Here is a 13,842-nt window from a genome sequence, read left to right on the forward strand (position 1 = left end):
TAATTTCTTTCAACTGTTTTTGGCCGTACTATAAAAGTCAGTGGTGTACAGCTTCTTCTTTTTTGGACCACATTGACTTATATGGGGAACATTTTTCAAAATATGTTTTGTATTCCACAGAAAAAGGAACTTCATACAGATTTAGAATTACATGTGGGTCAGTAAAGGATGGGAGAATTTTAATGGCTGAATTATTTTTTATTTTTATTTTATTTTGTTATTATTATTATTATTATTTCTTTAATTTTTATTTTTTTATTTAAAATTTTTTTTAGTTGTTTGCATAGAGTTAAAATAAATAATGAAAAACTTATTTTGCTTTTTTTCCCACATGACATTTTCGGTGAAAGGGCCTTCAAATTGCAGCCTTACATGTTTATTGTTTTCATATGTAAGACGGCAAAATGTTGTGATATGGTTACCAATAATAAAGGACATTAACTCCAGCATTAAACCCTGTAAAGTCTCATATTTGATACACAAATTTCTAAGGCCTCTAAATTATTGACATGATCCAAACTTTGCTGAAAAAAACAGTTTTACACAATCTAATAAATGCATTGTGTTGTAATATTGACTTTTTTTTAGCAAGTTGTAATATTGTAATATTGTAATATTAAAAAGCAAAAGGCCTTTTAATATTATTCTTAAAATGTTGCCCTTCAGGTCATGGTAATCATGTCTTTTTGCTGTGAAATCTTTAATGATTTTTATCATGTAAATTGACACTTACTGGACTGAAGCAACGTAGGTTTACTTCCATTCATCATTTTTAGAAAAATCATGTTCAAATGTGAGCATCAAAATCAGGCTTTTGAGGAATGTTTGTTCGTTCATCTCTCAGTCATGCTTATATGCCAGCCCCTGCTTATATATCAACCACTGAATTATATGTTTTGCCCCCCCACAATAAAAACTACAGAGCTTTGATCATAAAACTAAGCATTTAAATATTATCTTACTAAGAAATATTATTGGGATATACAGGAGTGTCAACTGATGTTTATATGCATTTTTGCAAGTGGTCTGCAATACTGTTAGAAAGATCTTATTGATTACAAGCTAACAGAATTTCATGTTACTTTTTGGCAATTTAAATATCAGCAACTGAACCAAAATGCCTTGTTTTTACAGATCTGAAATCAGATTTTTCGGACTATGATTTGAAAGCCAGGCTTTAATGGGGTTAAATGTGTTTTTCACTTCGAAAACTTTGCAGCACATATTGCCATACTGAAAATGAGACTCCAGTTCTCTCTCTCTCTTATCGAGTCACTGTTTTCATGTCGATGGAGGATAGACATTTTAATAAATCAAATCTGGAAGATGATGGGAAATCATACTGTTTGATTCGGTTGTGGTGGCATCCATCCGGGAGCCCTTGAGGAAGTATGTGCCCCATGAGCATGCGGTGGAGCTGGGAGGTAGAGTGGGCCAAGCCAGCCTCTCCTGAATTATGAATGGAGGGGAAAGGGGGGAGGTGTGGATCAGGACTCATGGGAAAAGCGCAGCACACATTCAGACACACACACAGAGGCAGTGGTGTGAGGCCAAGCGTGTTGTGAGGGCGGTTGTGGGTGAGTGGAGCTGTTCGCCTGTGTCTCGTTTTGGTGCGGATGTCTTTGGGGATTACTGCTGGAGAGGGGAGAACTCGGAATCTATCAGACAACCTCCGTCTCCCGATCTCTCCTATCCTCCGCATCAATGAGACCGAGATGTGATGAGTCAGAATATTCTCTGTGGTGTATCATAATCACAGCGCAATTCTGTCTTTTTATCTGCTGAATCTGTTTTCTAATCAGTCACCATAGCACAGATCATTTCAGACACTGTGACCAATGGGTTCAAACCCATACTCTGTGATGTTTTTCAGTGTAACACAAAAAGAATCGTTACATAGCTCTTGTTATATTGAGTCTGTCAAGATCCAAAAAGAAAAAAATAATCATAAAGTATCATAAAAGTTGTCAATATGACTCGAAAAAAGCTTTCAGACTCACCAGCAGGAAGACCAACCCAAGGGTTTGGGTGTCCAGGTACTCCAGACATTTTGTGCATAAACATGCTTGTTCGCTCTGTCAACCTTGCAGATGTCATCATTTCATGTTATCTCTCTTTTTGTTTTCACCCATAATATTTTATTCTCTGAGATCAATGCTCTTTGACGAAAGTTTGAGGGATAGAGAGAAAGAATTAAAGTTTTATGAAGATAAATATGTCATATTCTGGGTACTGAATTCCATACTAGTACCCTGGTTGTGTGTGTGTGAAAGTGAAACATGTGAAGTGAAAGCCCCTTGCTCAAGGGCACCTCAGTCATGGTATTGAAGGTGGGAGAGAGCACTGTACATTCACTCCCCCCACCTACAATCCCTGCCAGTATGAGACTTGAACCCACAACTTTTGGGTTACAAGTCCAACTCTCTAACCATTAGGCCACGACTTCTCCAGGAGAGATGAAGGACACATGCATGTTTCTTTACTTTTTTCGTAGTTCTGTTATTAAGGTGATGGTACCAGATTTGTATTGGCATATATACAACCAATTGCTAGACTTTACTTTAGGTATCCACAATGTTCATACCTCACTAACTTGACTCCACGTCTTAATTCCATTTTGCTAATAACTTAGTTGCATTCTGGTGATGATACCTGGCATTTACTGTAAGGTTTATGTGAAAATTTTTATGGTTATCATAACAAAATTTCAGTTGTTGATACCAATACAAGTGAAATTTCATGTTTGATATATATATGTATACTTATATATATATATATATATATATATATATATATATATATATATATATATTCAATAACACATTAAAACTAATACGCTGTTGAGTACATTTCTTTTTTTTTAAAGTGGAATATGAACATTAAGATTTATATTTTTAAATTGAACATACTGAAAAAAACAGTAATATTTTAGAATGTAATTTCTTTCAACAGCCATTACTGCCTTCAGTGATCCTTTAATGAACCTTAAGAAATCATTCTAATGTGCTGAATTGGTGCTCAAGATTTCTTATTTTTTATAAGTATTAAAAACACTTGTGCTGCTGAATATTTTTAGGAAACTTTTTTTCTTGACAGTTAAGTTAAAGGGGCCATATGATGCGATTCAAATTTGTCCTTTTTCTTTGGAGTGTTACAAGCTCTTGGTGCATAAAGAAGATCTGTAAAGTTGCAAAGACTAAAGTCTCAAATCCAAAGAGATATTCTTTATAAAAGTTATGATTTGTCCACGCCCTCCTAAAACGCCTCGTTTAAACACGCCCCCACATGTCTACGTCACTGTGTGGGAAGATTTGCATAAGGCCACCCAAATGTTCACGCAAAGAAAGAAGGCGTAACTTTTATTCTTGCTGTAGTATTGTTGTTGCCGCCGCCATGTTGTGAAGATGATGTGTGTTTCGTTGTGAAAGTGAAACGACTTTGTTTGGCCTTCCAAAAGAGGACGATATCCGCTTCGTCATGCCTAGAGCTGATCCGTGCTGGTCACTGAGGAAATACATCAACTTCGCGCTGTCAATCGCCGGATCGGCTTTCACCGTAGACGAAGCGGTGTCCAGTCCAGGGTCGTCGTCACATGTGGTTGCTGCAAGTCTCCTTCGTCGAATCCGGTGGGCGCCGCTCACTTAAGCACCTGTGTGTTGCGTTGTGAAAGCGAAACTACTTTGTTTGGCCTTCCATAAGAGGACATAATGTTTCTATAAAGAGGGGCAGTTCCAACTTTGCAAGGACAGTCTGGCGCTTCTGACTCACAGCCTGTAAGTAAGTTTTTTATAATGAAAGAATCTGCCACTAATGATTCAAACGCGAGTTTTGAACAGTGTAGAGTAGCGCTTGTTGTTTGTCATTTCTCCAATCACAAATGCAGACATGGTTTTATGTTTACTCGGTGCAATACGCATACAGTCATTATAATCTGTAATTATGTCCCCACTGGATGCAACAAATGCCTCGTTTGTAATGGGTTTTATTTGTTTTGTCTCGTCGTGCCGGGAAACATGGAAACACAGTATGTTAAGGGGCGTAACATTTCCGTCACATGCTTGAGGTATTCAGCCAATCACAACACACTGGATAGCTGGCCAATCAGAGCACACCTCGCTTTTCAGAACGATGAGCTTTGTAAAAATCGACGCGTTTCAGAAAGGTGGGGCATAGAGGAGAAACAATAATGTACATTATGTGGAAAATAATGTGTGTTTTTTTACCTTAAACCGTATAAACACATTGCATTACATCAAATACACAAAATAATGTTATTTTTAGCAACATCATATGACCCCTTTAAATTTCAAGTTAAAAATAATCTTAAAGGGGTCATATGATGCGATTTCAAGTTTTCCTTTCTCTTTGGAGTGAGCGAGCGAGCGAGAGAGAGAGAGCACGAGAGAGAGAGAGAGCACGAGAGAGAGAGGGTGCGAGAGAGAGAGCGAGAGAGAAAGAGAGAGAGAGCGCGAGAGAAAGAGGGTCACATCACAGTGGAGTCAGCTGTCTTAACCGTGGCTTGTGTACTGCAAACACATACCAGCTTCATCACTGTGTCTGTCACTTCCCCTTTCGGGCTTGCACTGATGGTAAAACTCAAGACAGAGAAAGAGAGAGAGAGCGCGAGAGAAAGAGGGTCACATCACAGTGGAGTCAGCTGTCTTAACCGTGGCTTGTGTACTGCAAACACATACCAGCTTCATCACTGTGTCTGTCACTTCCCCTTTCGGGCTTGAACTGATGGTAAAACTAAGGACATTATTTACTGTCTTTACATTTATTTTGAAAGATGAAGCTCGCGATTATGGTAAGAGGCGTTACATTTCCGACGAGTGCTTGCGGTGTTCGGCCAGTCACAATGCACTGGGTCAGCTGGCCAATCATAGCAGACTGCGCTTGTTGGAAGGAGGGACTTTGTAGAAAACTAAGCGTTTGAGAGAGGCGGGGCATAGAGGACCTACAAAAATGATGTGTTTTTTGAACATTAAAGCATATCAACATATTCTGTTACACCAAATACACAAAATAATGATCTTTAAAAAAGCATCATATGACCCCTTTAATATGTAGGACCTTTTATTAAATGTAGTCTACTTTTACCTGTTGAGACATGCCTTGACTTTTATAGACTCGTAAGAGCCGTGTATTTTTGAGTGATGTTTGAGTTGGGTGAGGCGTGAAGCACAAAAGTGGCATTTGCAAAGCTTGTCTAAAAACATGCTTTATTATTGTAGTTCTGTTAGGTGACACTAGTAGCACAGAAACTGCCTACCCCAGCTTTAACTGTCACGTTTGATCAATTTAATGCATCCTCCTTACTGAAAAAAAGTATTAATTTGAAATGAAAGCAGTTGCACGTAGAATTTTTCATTTAGGTCTGGGTTCTGACTTAAGTTCTTGGTCATATAGACACTGTAGAAAGACTGCTATTATGTTGCTGTTTTTTATTTTAATATTGATTTATTACTTGCGTATTTTGACAGAACATTTTGAATTGCATATTGCAAACAACAGAATTATTTCAAACAGAGGTTAACATTTGCTTGAACTGGAAACTAGCAAACGTTCAGCTAGATAGTAGAAGCAATCCTTTGACAAATCATCTCTCTGGTATATATTATTCCAGTTTCACCTCGACAAGTCTTCCTCTGAGAGGGGCAGACTGTGTATTCTCACATCTCTATTTGAACCGATACCTAATCATTATCTATTCATAATTCACACATTCAACTTCAGTGTTGTCCCACCAGAGAGGGTAAAACACAGAGTCATGGGAGCTGCTTCTGCATTTTAGGCTTAGAATTTGTGTGTGTGAAAGAGAGAAAGAAAGAGAGAGAGAATGTAAGTGTGGGTTGTTTCGGAATGGAGCGATTGTCCCCAGAGAGATAATTACTGACAAGGAAGGGCAGGGTGAGAGCTGTTCTTCTCTTTTTTATCCTTTTTTATAAACCACATTCTTTTTGGAACCCTGACTGTGAATGTCTCGTGCGAAATGAAAATCGCGCATGCTTCTTGCAGTCAGTCAGTTCACTGTTGCACTGTGCTTTGACACCATTTCTTCATTTTTACTTGCTTACACATTTGTTGGTACGACCTCGTAAGTCCTTACGGCACGCTTTATAAATAACGAGTTATTTGTAATGGTGGAAATAAAGTTTAGCTCGCTCACAGCAGGCAGGAGTGTGCATTTTTTGGCCCGCTGTTTGGAAAGTCACAGTGTGTCCTAAAAAAAGTGGGTGTTCAATATTCCCTTCCCATAATGCTGAAGCACAACTAATGATTTTCTCAATTCTAAAAATATTCACCTGTTTTTTAAATGGGATTTCACCTGGGGAGAGCCAGCCACAGTGAGTTGCCTCGCTGTTTACTTTTTGAGGCAGTGGACCTCTAAAGCAGCATCCTAAATTAAATTAAATGCTTTACATTGGCAGCAACTCTGTGCATCATATACAGTGGGTATAGAAAAGAATCACCCCCCTTTAAAATAATCCCATTGTGTTGCTTTGCAGCCTGAAATGAAGATGACAGTTTTTGTTTTATCCAGCTGTATTTACTCAGTGCTACTTATAACATCCAAGTGAAAGATGTAACACCAACATATCAGAAAAAAAAACAAAAAAAACACCTGCTTTACTGTAGGAATGCTGTTATTTGGATGGTGAGCTGTATTGGATTTATGCCAGACATATTGTTTGGTGTTGAGGCCATTTAATTACATTTTTACTCATCTGCCCTATTCTTCAAGGTGTGTTTTGTCAAAGCTCAGTCATGACTGCATGTGGCCTTTCTTGAGGAGTGGCTTTTTTCTTACAACCCTCCCATTCAAGCCACATTTGTGGAGAATTTGTGGTATTGTTGTCACATGCACACAATGACCACTCTTTGTCAGAAATGTCCTGCAACTGCTTCAGAGTTGCTGTAGGCCTCTTGGTCTCATTTCTTTACAGAGGATGATTCTACATTATGTTTGTTCCACTAATTTAAGCGATCTGAAGTGTTTTGAGCGCTCGCTCCCGTCTCTCTGCCATCACACATAGTGGGGCAGAAATGTCATCAAAATTATTTTTAAAAATATTTTAAAAAAACATTTAATGAGTTTCTGTTTTTATAACATATGCCTATGATATAGGAGTTAGCCTATCACACAAACACAGAGTCCTGGTTTTCCGAATATCTGCACAATCATAAATGTACAATAAACAAGAAGTTACTGAGTAACTTTCAGACACAAAATACCATTTTGCTCCATCAAAAGGAAAATAGATCAAACAGCAGAACCGCTGTGTCTCGGAGCATCACAATGTTTTGTTCCTTAGCGTTACATGAACCAGTAAATGATTCAGTCGGGCTATGAGTACAGTCATTTGCAAAGTTAAATGAATTAGCATTTTAAACGAATCGGTTGATTTTAGAGATGCACCGATCGATCGACCTGCATTTGTAATAGTTCCTTGGGATTGTCTTCACAGTGACAAGTTCATAATTAAGTTGCCTACATTTTTTAACAGGCTTCGAATCAAAAGTGAACTCTCAAGGTTTCAGAACTGAGAGTGTGAGTGGCTCTGCACTTTTTCCTTTTTATTTAAAAATCTTTTGAGGTGTTTTATTACTCAGCTCTGTGGTTCCAGGTTTAGTTAGTATAGTTATAGTATAGTTCAGGCTAAGTTTATGGAAAGAACTCACTTCTCTTTTCTTTTCACAATGCACACTTTTTCCCCTGATTGAAAATAATCTGATTGAATGCAGCAAGAGCATATGTCCAAATTTTTCATTGAATGCAACTTTAATTTTGGTGTGTACATCACACTAAGCTATCACTTCTGAGGACATGAAATATAGTGCACTAGTCATATGGACCACTTTTATGACATTTATGGTGCTTTTGTGTCTTGTATGAAGCTTGGACGTTTCATTGTAATATGATAAGAGCGACTAGTACAAATCTTCAGAATTTGTGTTTCACGGAAGACAAAAAGACATGGTTTTGGAACAACGTGAGGATGAGAAAATAATCACACGTTTTTTAATTTGAAAAAAGGTTGACATTTGTTTAATTGTTTTACATGCAAAATCACTTTTGTTTGTCTTTATTTACTCTGCCTGTCTCAGTGCATAACCTTTCTGTCCACCCCTCTGTGTCTTTGACTGTCTCTCTTTTCTCTCTGTCCCTCTCACACTCTCCTCCTCGTCTGCTGTGCCACTTGAAACTGAACTCCTCTCTTGTCTCTTTGGCTGCGAGTGTTGGCATCTGTCCTGGAGCCTATGCTCAGTGTGAATTAATGTGCCTAATTAACAAGACGTTAATTATTTGTAAATTGCGTGTTTGGGTACAAATTACTTGAGAGGCATATGTTGCACGGCGTGTTAGCCGAAACAAGTGACTGCTTAATCCAATCTCTGGAGTGCTCGCTTCTGTAGATGGGCCAATCAGTCTGAAGTCCTTTCACAACACGCAAAAAGAGCCGCACATGCTCAGACAAAAAAGATTCACAAAAGCATATGGGTTATTGTCAGAATCCTGCGGAGGCTAACTTTTATTTTAAAGAGAGGTTGTTTGAAGTGCTCCCTCTACAGGTGGCAAAGGGAACTCTACGTCCCAGCAGGACATTGTTTGCCATTTCTATCTCGTCTGGCATAGATGATTATGAATACAGGTGTCAGAATAAGTGGATAAAAAGTGGATAAATTAAGCTTACTATAAAAATGACCTGAGGGAAGTCTTTTCTGTTTTATTGGTTGTTACTGGCACAAGAGGTTACAGGTTAAATGCATAGGCCTATATTTCAGAGTTATGTGGAGATTCGTTTGTAGGTGCTGAGTCTTAGTCCTATAGAACATCTATCTATCTGTATTTGTCTCAGTGGAGATCAGTCTCTGCATGGTATAGTGGTATTTCTATACATTTTCATGAAAAAATATAATAACAGAAACGTGTATTGGCACCATGTTACTGTGTATTTATAGTCTGGCCATATGATGCTAATGGCCCAAGACAATGTTTGTTTGGTTGGCATAATCCAGTTAGTCCTTGCTGATAGAGAATGTAACAACACCAAATTTATGTGCAAAACAACTAATTCTGACCAAATAAATTGTTAACATTTTGCCACTGCTTAATATTTTTGTAGAAACCATGACATGTTTTTTCAGGATTCTTTGATGAATAGAAAGTTCAGCATTTTTTAAAAATAGAAATCTATAACAGAAACACAGACATTTAAAATGTATACATATAAATACATATATTATTTTTCTATACATTTTTATTTTTTATTGTATTTCTATATTTTTAATCAATTCTATAATTTCATGATATTAGTAATATTTCTATATTCAATTCAATATTTGCCAGTGACTGTTTGTTTGTTGGACTTACAATCAGCATTGTCATTATGTCATTTTATTCCTGTTAATTAGTTACATGGCATTTACGGCTTAGGTGATTGGCTCAAAAACCCAGTTCTGTGCCCAGAACTGAGCACCCATATTTCTGGAGCGCCAGCTGATCGGTGGCTATTTAGAGGAATGTGAATGCTAACAGATAGCTTTCTCTAGGTATTATAGAGCTTCTTGTGTGTTCAACTCGTCACTCGTCTCTTATTTTTGGTGTGTGCGAGTGTGTCTGTGATTTTATGCCCCATGGTTAGGCATAGGGGCCGCTATGCCACAGTGCTCTAGAACTTTAGCGGGCAGTCAGGTGTGCCCTCAGTAACAACATCTCCCTTCAGCATGACACCCCTTGCTGTCACCCTGCCTGTCAGCCTTTCATTTTGTATCTCTCTCACTTTCGTCCTTCCCTGTAGCACTTTATTTGCCTGCATTCTGTGCTGTTCTTTCATTCATGGGTGATTCATATTTATTTTCACTGTCCCTTCAAACCGCTCTCTCTCGCACTCACTCATTAACAGTCAGCTCCCGTTGTCGGCTCATTCTGTGTCTTAACCACTAGGGAGACCTTCATTTATACACTCAAGCTAGGGCTCTCTCTCCCTCCACTCTATCCTCTTCTCCCGTTTTTCTCACTCTCTCCCCCTGCCAAGTATTTATGTGTTGATTTAGTCATGCCAGACTTTAGCCAATTTAAGAAACAGGCCGCGTTTGCAGCTGTTTCATTTTCTCCTTCTGCCCGTGCAGTTTTAACCGGTGGCGGCAGTGGCGGCTGTCTTAAGGGAAGCTGGGTAAATGAAGTTCTCTCTCTCTTTTCCTCCACCACCCCCGTTCTGCTTCCTCAGGGCTGGTGGCACAAACATAATTTCTCTCAAAGGGGAGTTTGACTGTAAGATGGATTATTTCTGCCTGAAATGAGACGCTAAGCTGGATAAGGCTGCTCGTCCGTTCAGTTTCAATATTAAAATGATAAATTAACTCTGCAAAGCCATTTGCAAAAAGTACAAGTTGTTTCTGTGGGCATGTCTGCTTCTTTCTTGGCCAAAGATGTCCAGCTAAATGCACCTTAAAATGTTTTGTAAAGCTTTTCAATGGGTGACCAAGATATATGTATGTCTATACATTTTTATAATATATATATATATATATATACAACAGTTTGTTCTGGTTCTCAAATCTGATTGGTTGAGAACCGTGAAATAATGTACTGGTATACTGATATTGCTCATGTGTGTGTGTATATATATATATATATATATATATATATGTATATATATATATGTGTGTATAGATACACACACACGCATGAAAAGCTGGGGGTCAGCATGTTTTTATTTTTCAAAGAAAAATAAATTAATACTTTTAAATCAGAATGATGCATTATAATGAACAGAAATAAGACTTTTACATTGTATTACAGTTTCCACAAAAATATTAAGCAGCATATTTTTTCAAAATTGATAATACTACAAATGAACAGCAAATTAACATATTAGAATGATTTCTGATCATGTGACACTGAAGACTGGAGTAATGGCTGCTGAAAATTCAGCTTTGAATCACAGGAATAAATTACATGTTAAAATATATGTAATGATATTTCATAATATTACTGTTTTTACTGTATTTTTTATTAAATAATTTCAGATTTGATGAAACTTGAAAAACATTAAAAATCATTTTGAAAAAAATAACTTTTGAATGGTAATAATAAGTTAATTTCATTTTTTACCCCACTTTCATTACTCTTTTTTTCCCCTTTTCGATCTGAATTTAGTGAGATCTATGTTAATTCGTTATGCTTGTTTAAAAATCTTACATTAAGATATATTCAAGATCTTATGCTATTTTACTTATCAATTCATTTTTTTTTCAATTTACGTTTAAACATTTTATTAGAAAGCTTGACAAAAATACTGATTAAGAAAATTATTTGTTGCAGTATGTACATGATGGATTCTATAGTTTTTTGTAGTGAAGCAAGAATACAAGCTAAGAAAAAAAATTTGAACAGTGCAGATCAACCTGAGGCCACACATCCAGACAGGGGCTCTGTCTTTGTTCATTGTTAAACAACAACAGAAAAAATGTTGCATAATTATCTCCAGCTGCAGGGAAGAATAAGTATTCCAACTCAACTTTTTGTAAGACCACGGGCAGGTTACTGTAAACACAGTTTGCAAAAACAAATTATAATATAATATTATATATTATATATCAGTTAGGCTAATATATAACAATTGTTATAAAAAATTCCCAGTCTTACTATGTCAGTGCTGATGCACGGTGACACCATTTGAGGGAATTCAGGAACAGTTTTTGTTTGTTTTTAATTCATACATGACTGTCATTATTTGTTAATAATGTAGCGTAACAAACAGTGAGAAATTAAGAGATGTGGAGACATTTTGAGTCATTTTAGGAATACATTCAACAAAATGCAATGCAATATAAATGACATCTTGTTTTCCTCCTCAGCAATCGGGCGGACGCTCATTCCTCGTTACTTCAGTACGGTTTTTGAGGGTGGCGTGTCAGACCTCTACTACATCCTGAAACACTCCAAAGAGTCCTTCCACAACTCCTGCATCACTGTAGACTGCGATCAGTGCACCATGGTCACACAACACGGCAAGCCCATGTTCACCAAGGTAAAGAGGGAGAGTGTGTGTGTGTGTGTGTGTGTGTGTGACACCATGTTCTAAACAGGCACAATGTTTTGAAATGAATTAATACTGTAGATGATGAGGAGCTGATACACCTCTGTTTGTCAACAAAACATGCGTTCTTTGTTCTCCTTGTGCTTTTTTGCTCGTTATCGTAACCTCAAAGTGCAGGAGAAATGACACAGTTATCTGTTTCTTCAGTTCTGTGATAAACCCCATAAACTGTCTAATAGAACAAACAAACATGGCAGGCGTGATAATTGACTACTTAAATCACAGCCATTATGCTATGTGTTTACTGATGGAGGTCGTTAGGAATCCTTGTGACATATTTCAGGCAGCTTTGGAATCTATTACTTAGTACTCACTCTGTGTGTTGTCATATACTTTAGTTTTTGATTAGTTTCCTTGTCATAGTAAAAAAATGCTAATAATAGAAGCAAGTTGGTAAGATTTTATTTCAGCATTACAGTCTGAATGCACTAAACAAGGACACCAAAGCAAGCATAACACAAACATTTCACTGCATTTGAAAGGTGGAGACAAAATGACAAGCCATGGTCATTTTTTATGCATAACTGTTTTACCCATTATATATGCAGTTTGCAATTGATCTATAAAGATCACTTCCATTTGACATTATAACTGTTGTATTTCTATTAGTGTGAGGGTTTATGCCTCAGGAGAGGCTGTCTGGAATATAAGATAGAGCTACTTGATGCTTCACCACTTTTGCAGATTGAATTCTTGCTGTCATAAATAGTAATAATAAAAAATACAATGACATATAAAGAGGACAGTCATATTGTGACTGGGTTCAAAGGCCATCGGCCCATGGTGGTTTGGATGTAACGTCACACCCTCAGTGGTTACAAATAGCTTTTAAAGTTCTGTCAGCTGTAGTGGACATCATGCATCAGAGGGTTAAACCACTTATCAACAGATTTTATGTTTCCACCTTGTCCATCAAGCACTTTGGATTATTTTCACACACTGATATGTACTAATCCACTCTAATCCATACAAGAGCCCGTGTACTTATCATTACAGAGGAATTGAGACCCACTAGTCTTTGAGCCACTGATTACAAAATCACAGCTGTACTTTATTAATCAAGTGCTGTATTCAGAGAAATTGTCAAAAACATAATAGCAGATATTTTGCAGTTATTTGCATATCTGTACACAATTGGAGAAAATTTCATTCATACAGTGGGGGAAAAAAGTATTTAGTCAGCCACCAATTGTGTCTTTTCATCTACAGGCACTTTTATGCCACAGGTATTTTTCGTTTGATTGACTGATTGATTGATTTAATCAAAACTAACATATTTCACCATTTTCATTTTTATATGAAGGCAAAAAATGTCTTGAGAACTGTTAATGTTATTTTTATTGTATTGTATGCATTTTTTGTTTTTTATTGTATTTTATTATTTTATTTTACCATGCATTATTTAATTATTTTTGGCACTTTTCAAATGGCTTTTATCTGTAGATTTAGTTTTACCCCATCCCACACCCAGACTAACATTCACAATCTATTTATACAACAGTTCGTTCTGGTTCTCAAATCTGATTGGTTGAGAACCGTGAAATATTGTACTGGTATACTGATATTGCTCATGTATATATATATATATATATATATATATATATATATATATATATATATACAGTGGGGCAAAAAAGTATTTAGTCAGTCACCAATTGTGCAAGTTCTCCTACTCTCCTACATGAGAGAGGCCTGTAATTTTCATCATAGGAATACCTCAACTATGAGAGACAAA

General features: G+C 36.9%; 1 protein-coding gene across 1 annotated transcript in view; it reads left to right on the forward strand.

Moving 5' to 3' along the window:
* The window catches only part of LOC107601445 (LIM domain-binding protein 2-like), a 65,488-nt gene that overhangs the window by 23,933 nt on the left and 27,713 nt on the right, over positions 1-13,842 (forward strand). Inside the window, exon 3 of the mRNA XM_016293628.1 lies at positions 11,866-12,038. Coding sequence (XP_016149114.1) covers positions 11,866-12,038 — 173 coding nt within the window. The remainder of the gene's footprint in view (positions 1-11,865; positions 12,039-13,842) is intronic.

The sequence above is a fragment of the Sinocyclocheilus grahami genome, unplaced genomic scaffold, assembly GCF_001515645.1.
Source record: "Sinocyclocheilus grahami isolate Dianchi unplaced genomic scaffold, SAMN03320097.WGS_v1.1 scaffold306.1, whole genome shotgun sequence".
Classification (NCBI taxonomy): Eukaryota; Metazoa; Chordata; class Actinopteri; order Cypriniformes; family Cyprinidae; genus Sinocyclocheilus; species Sinocyclocheilus grahami.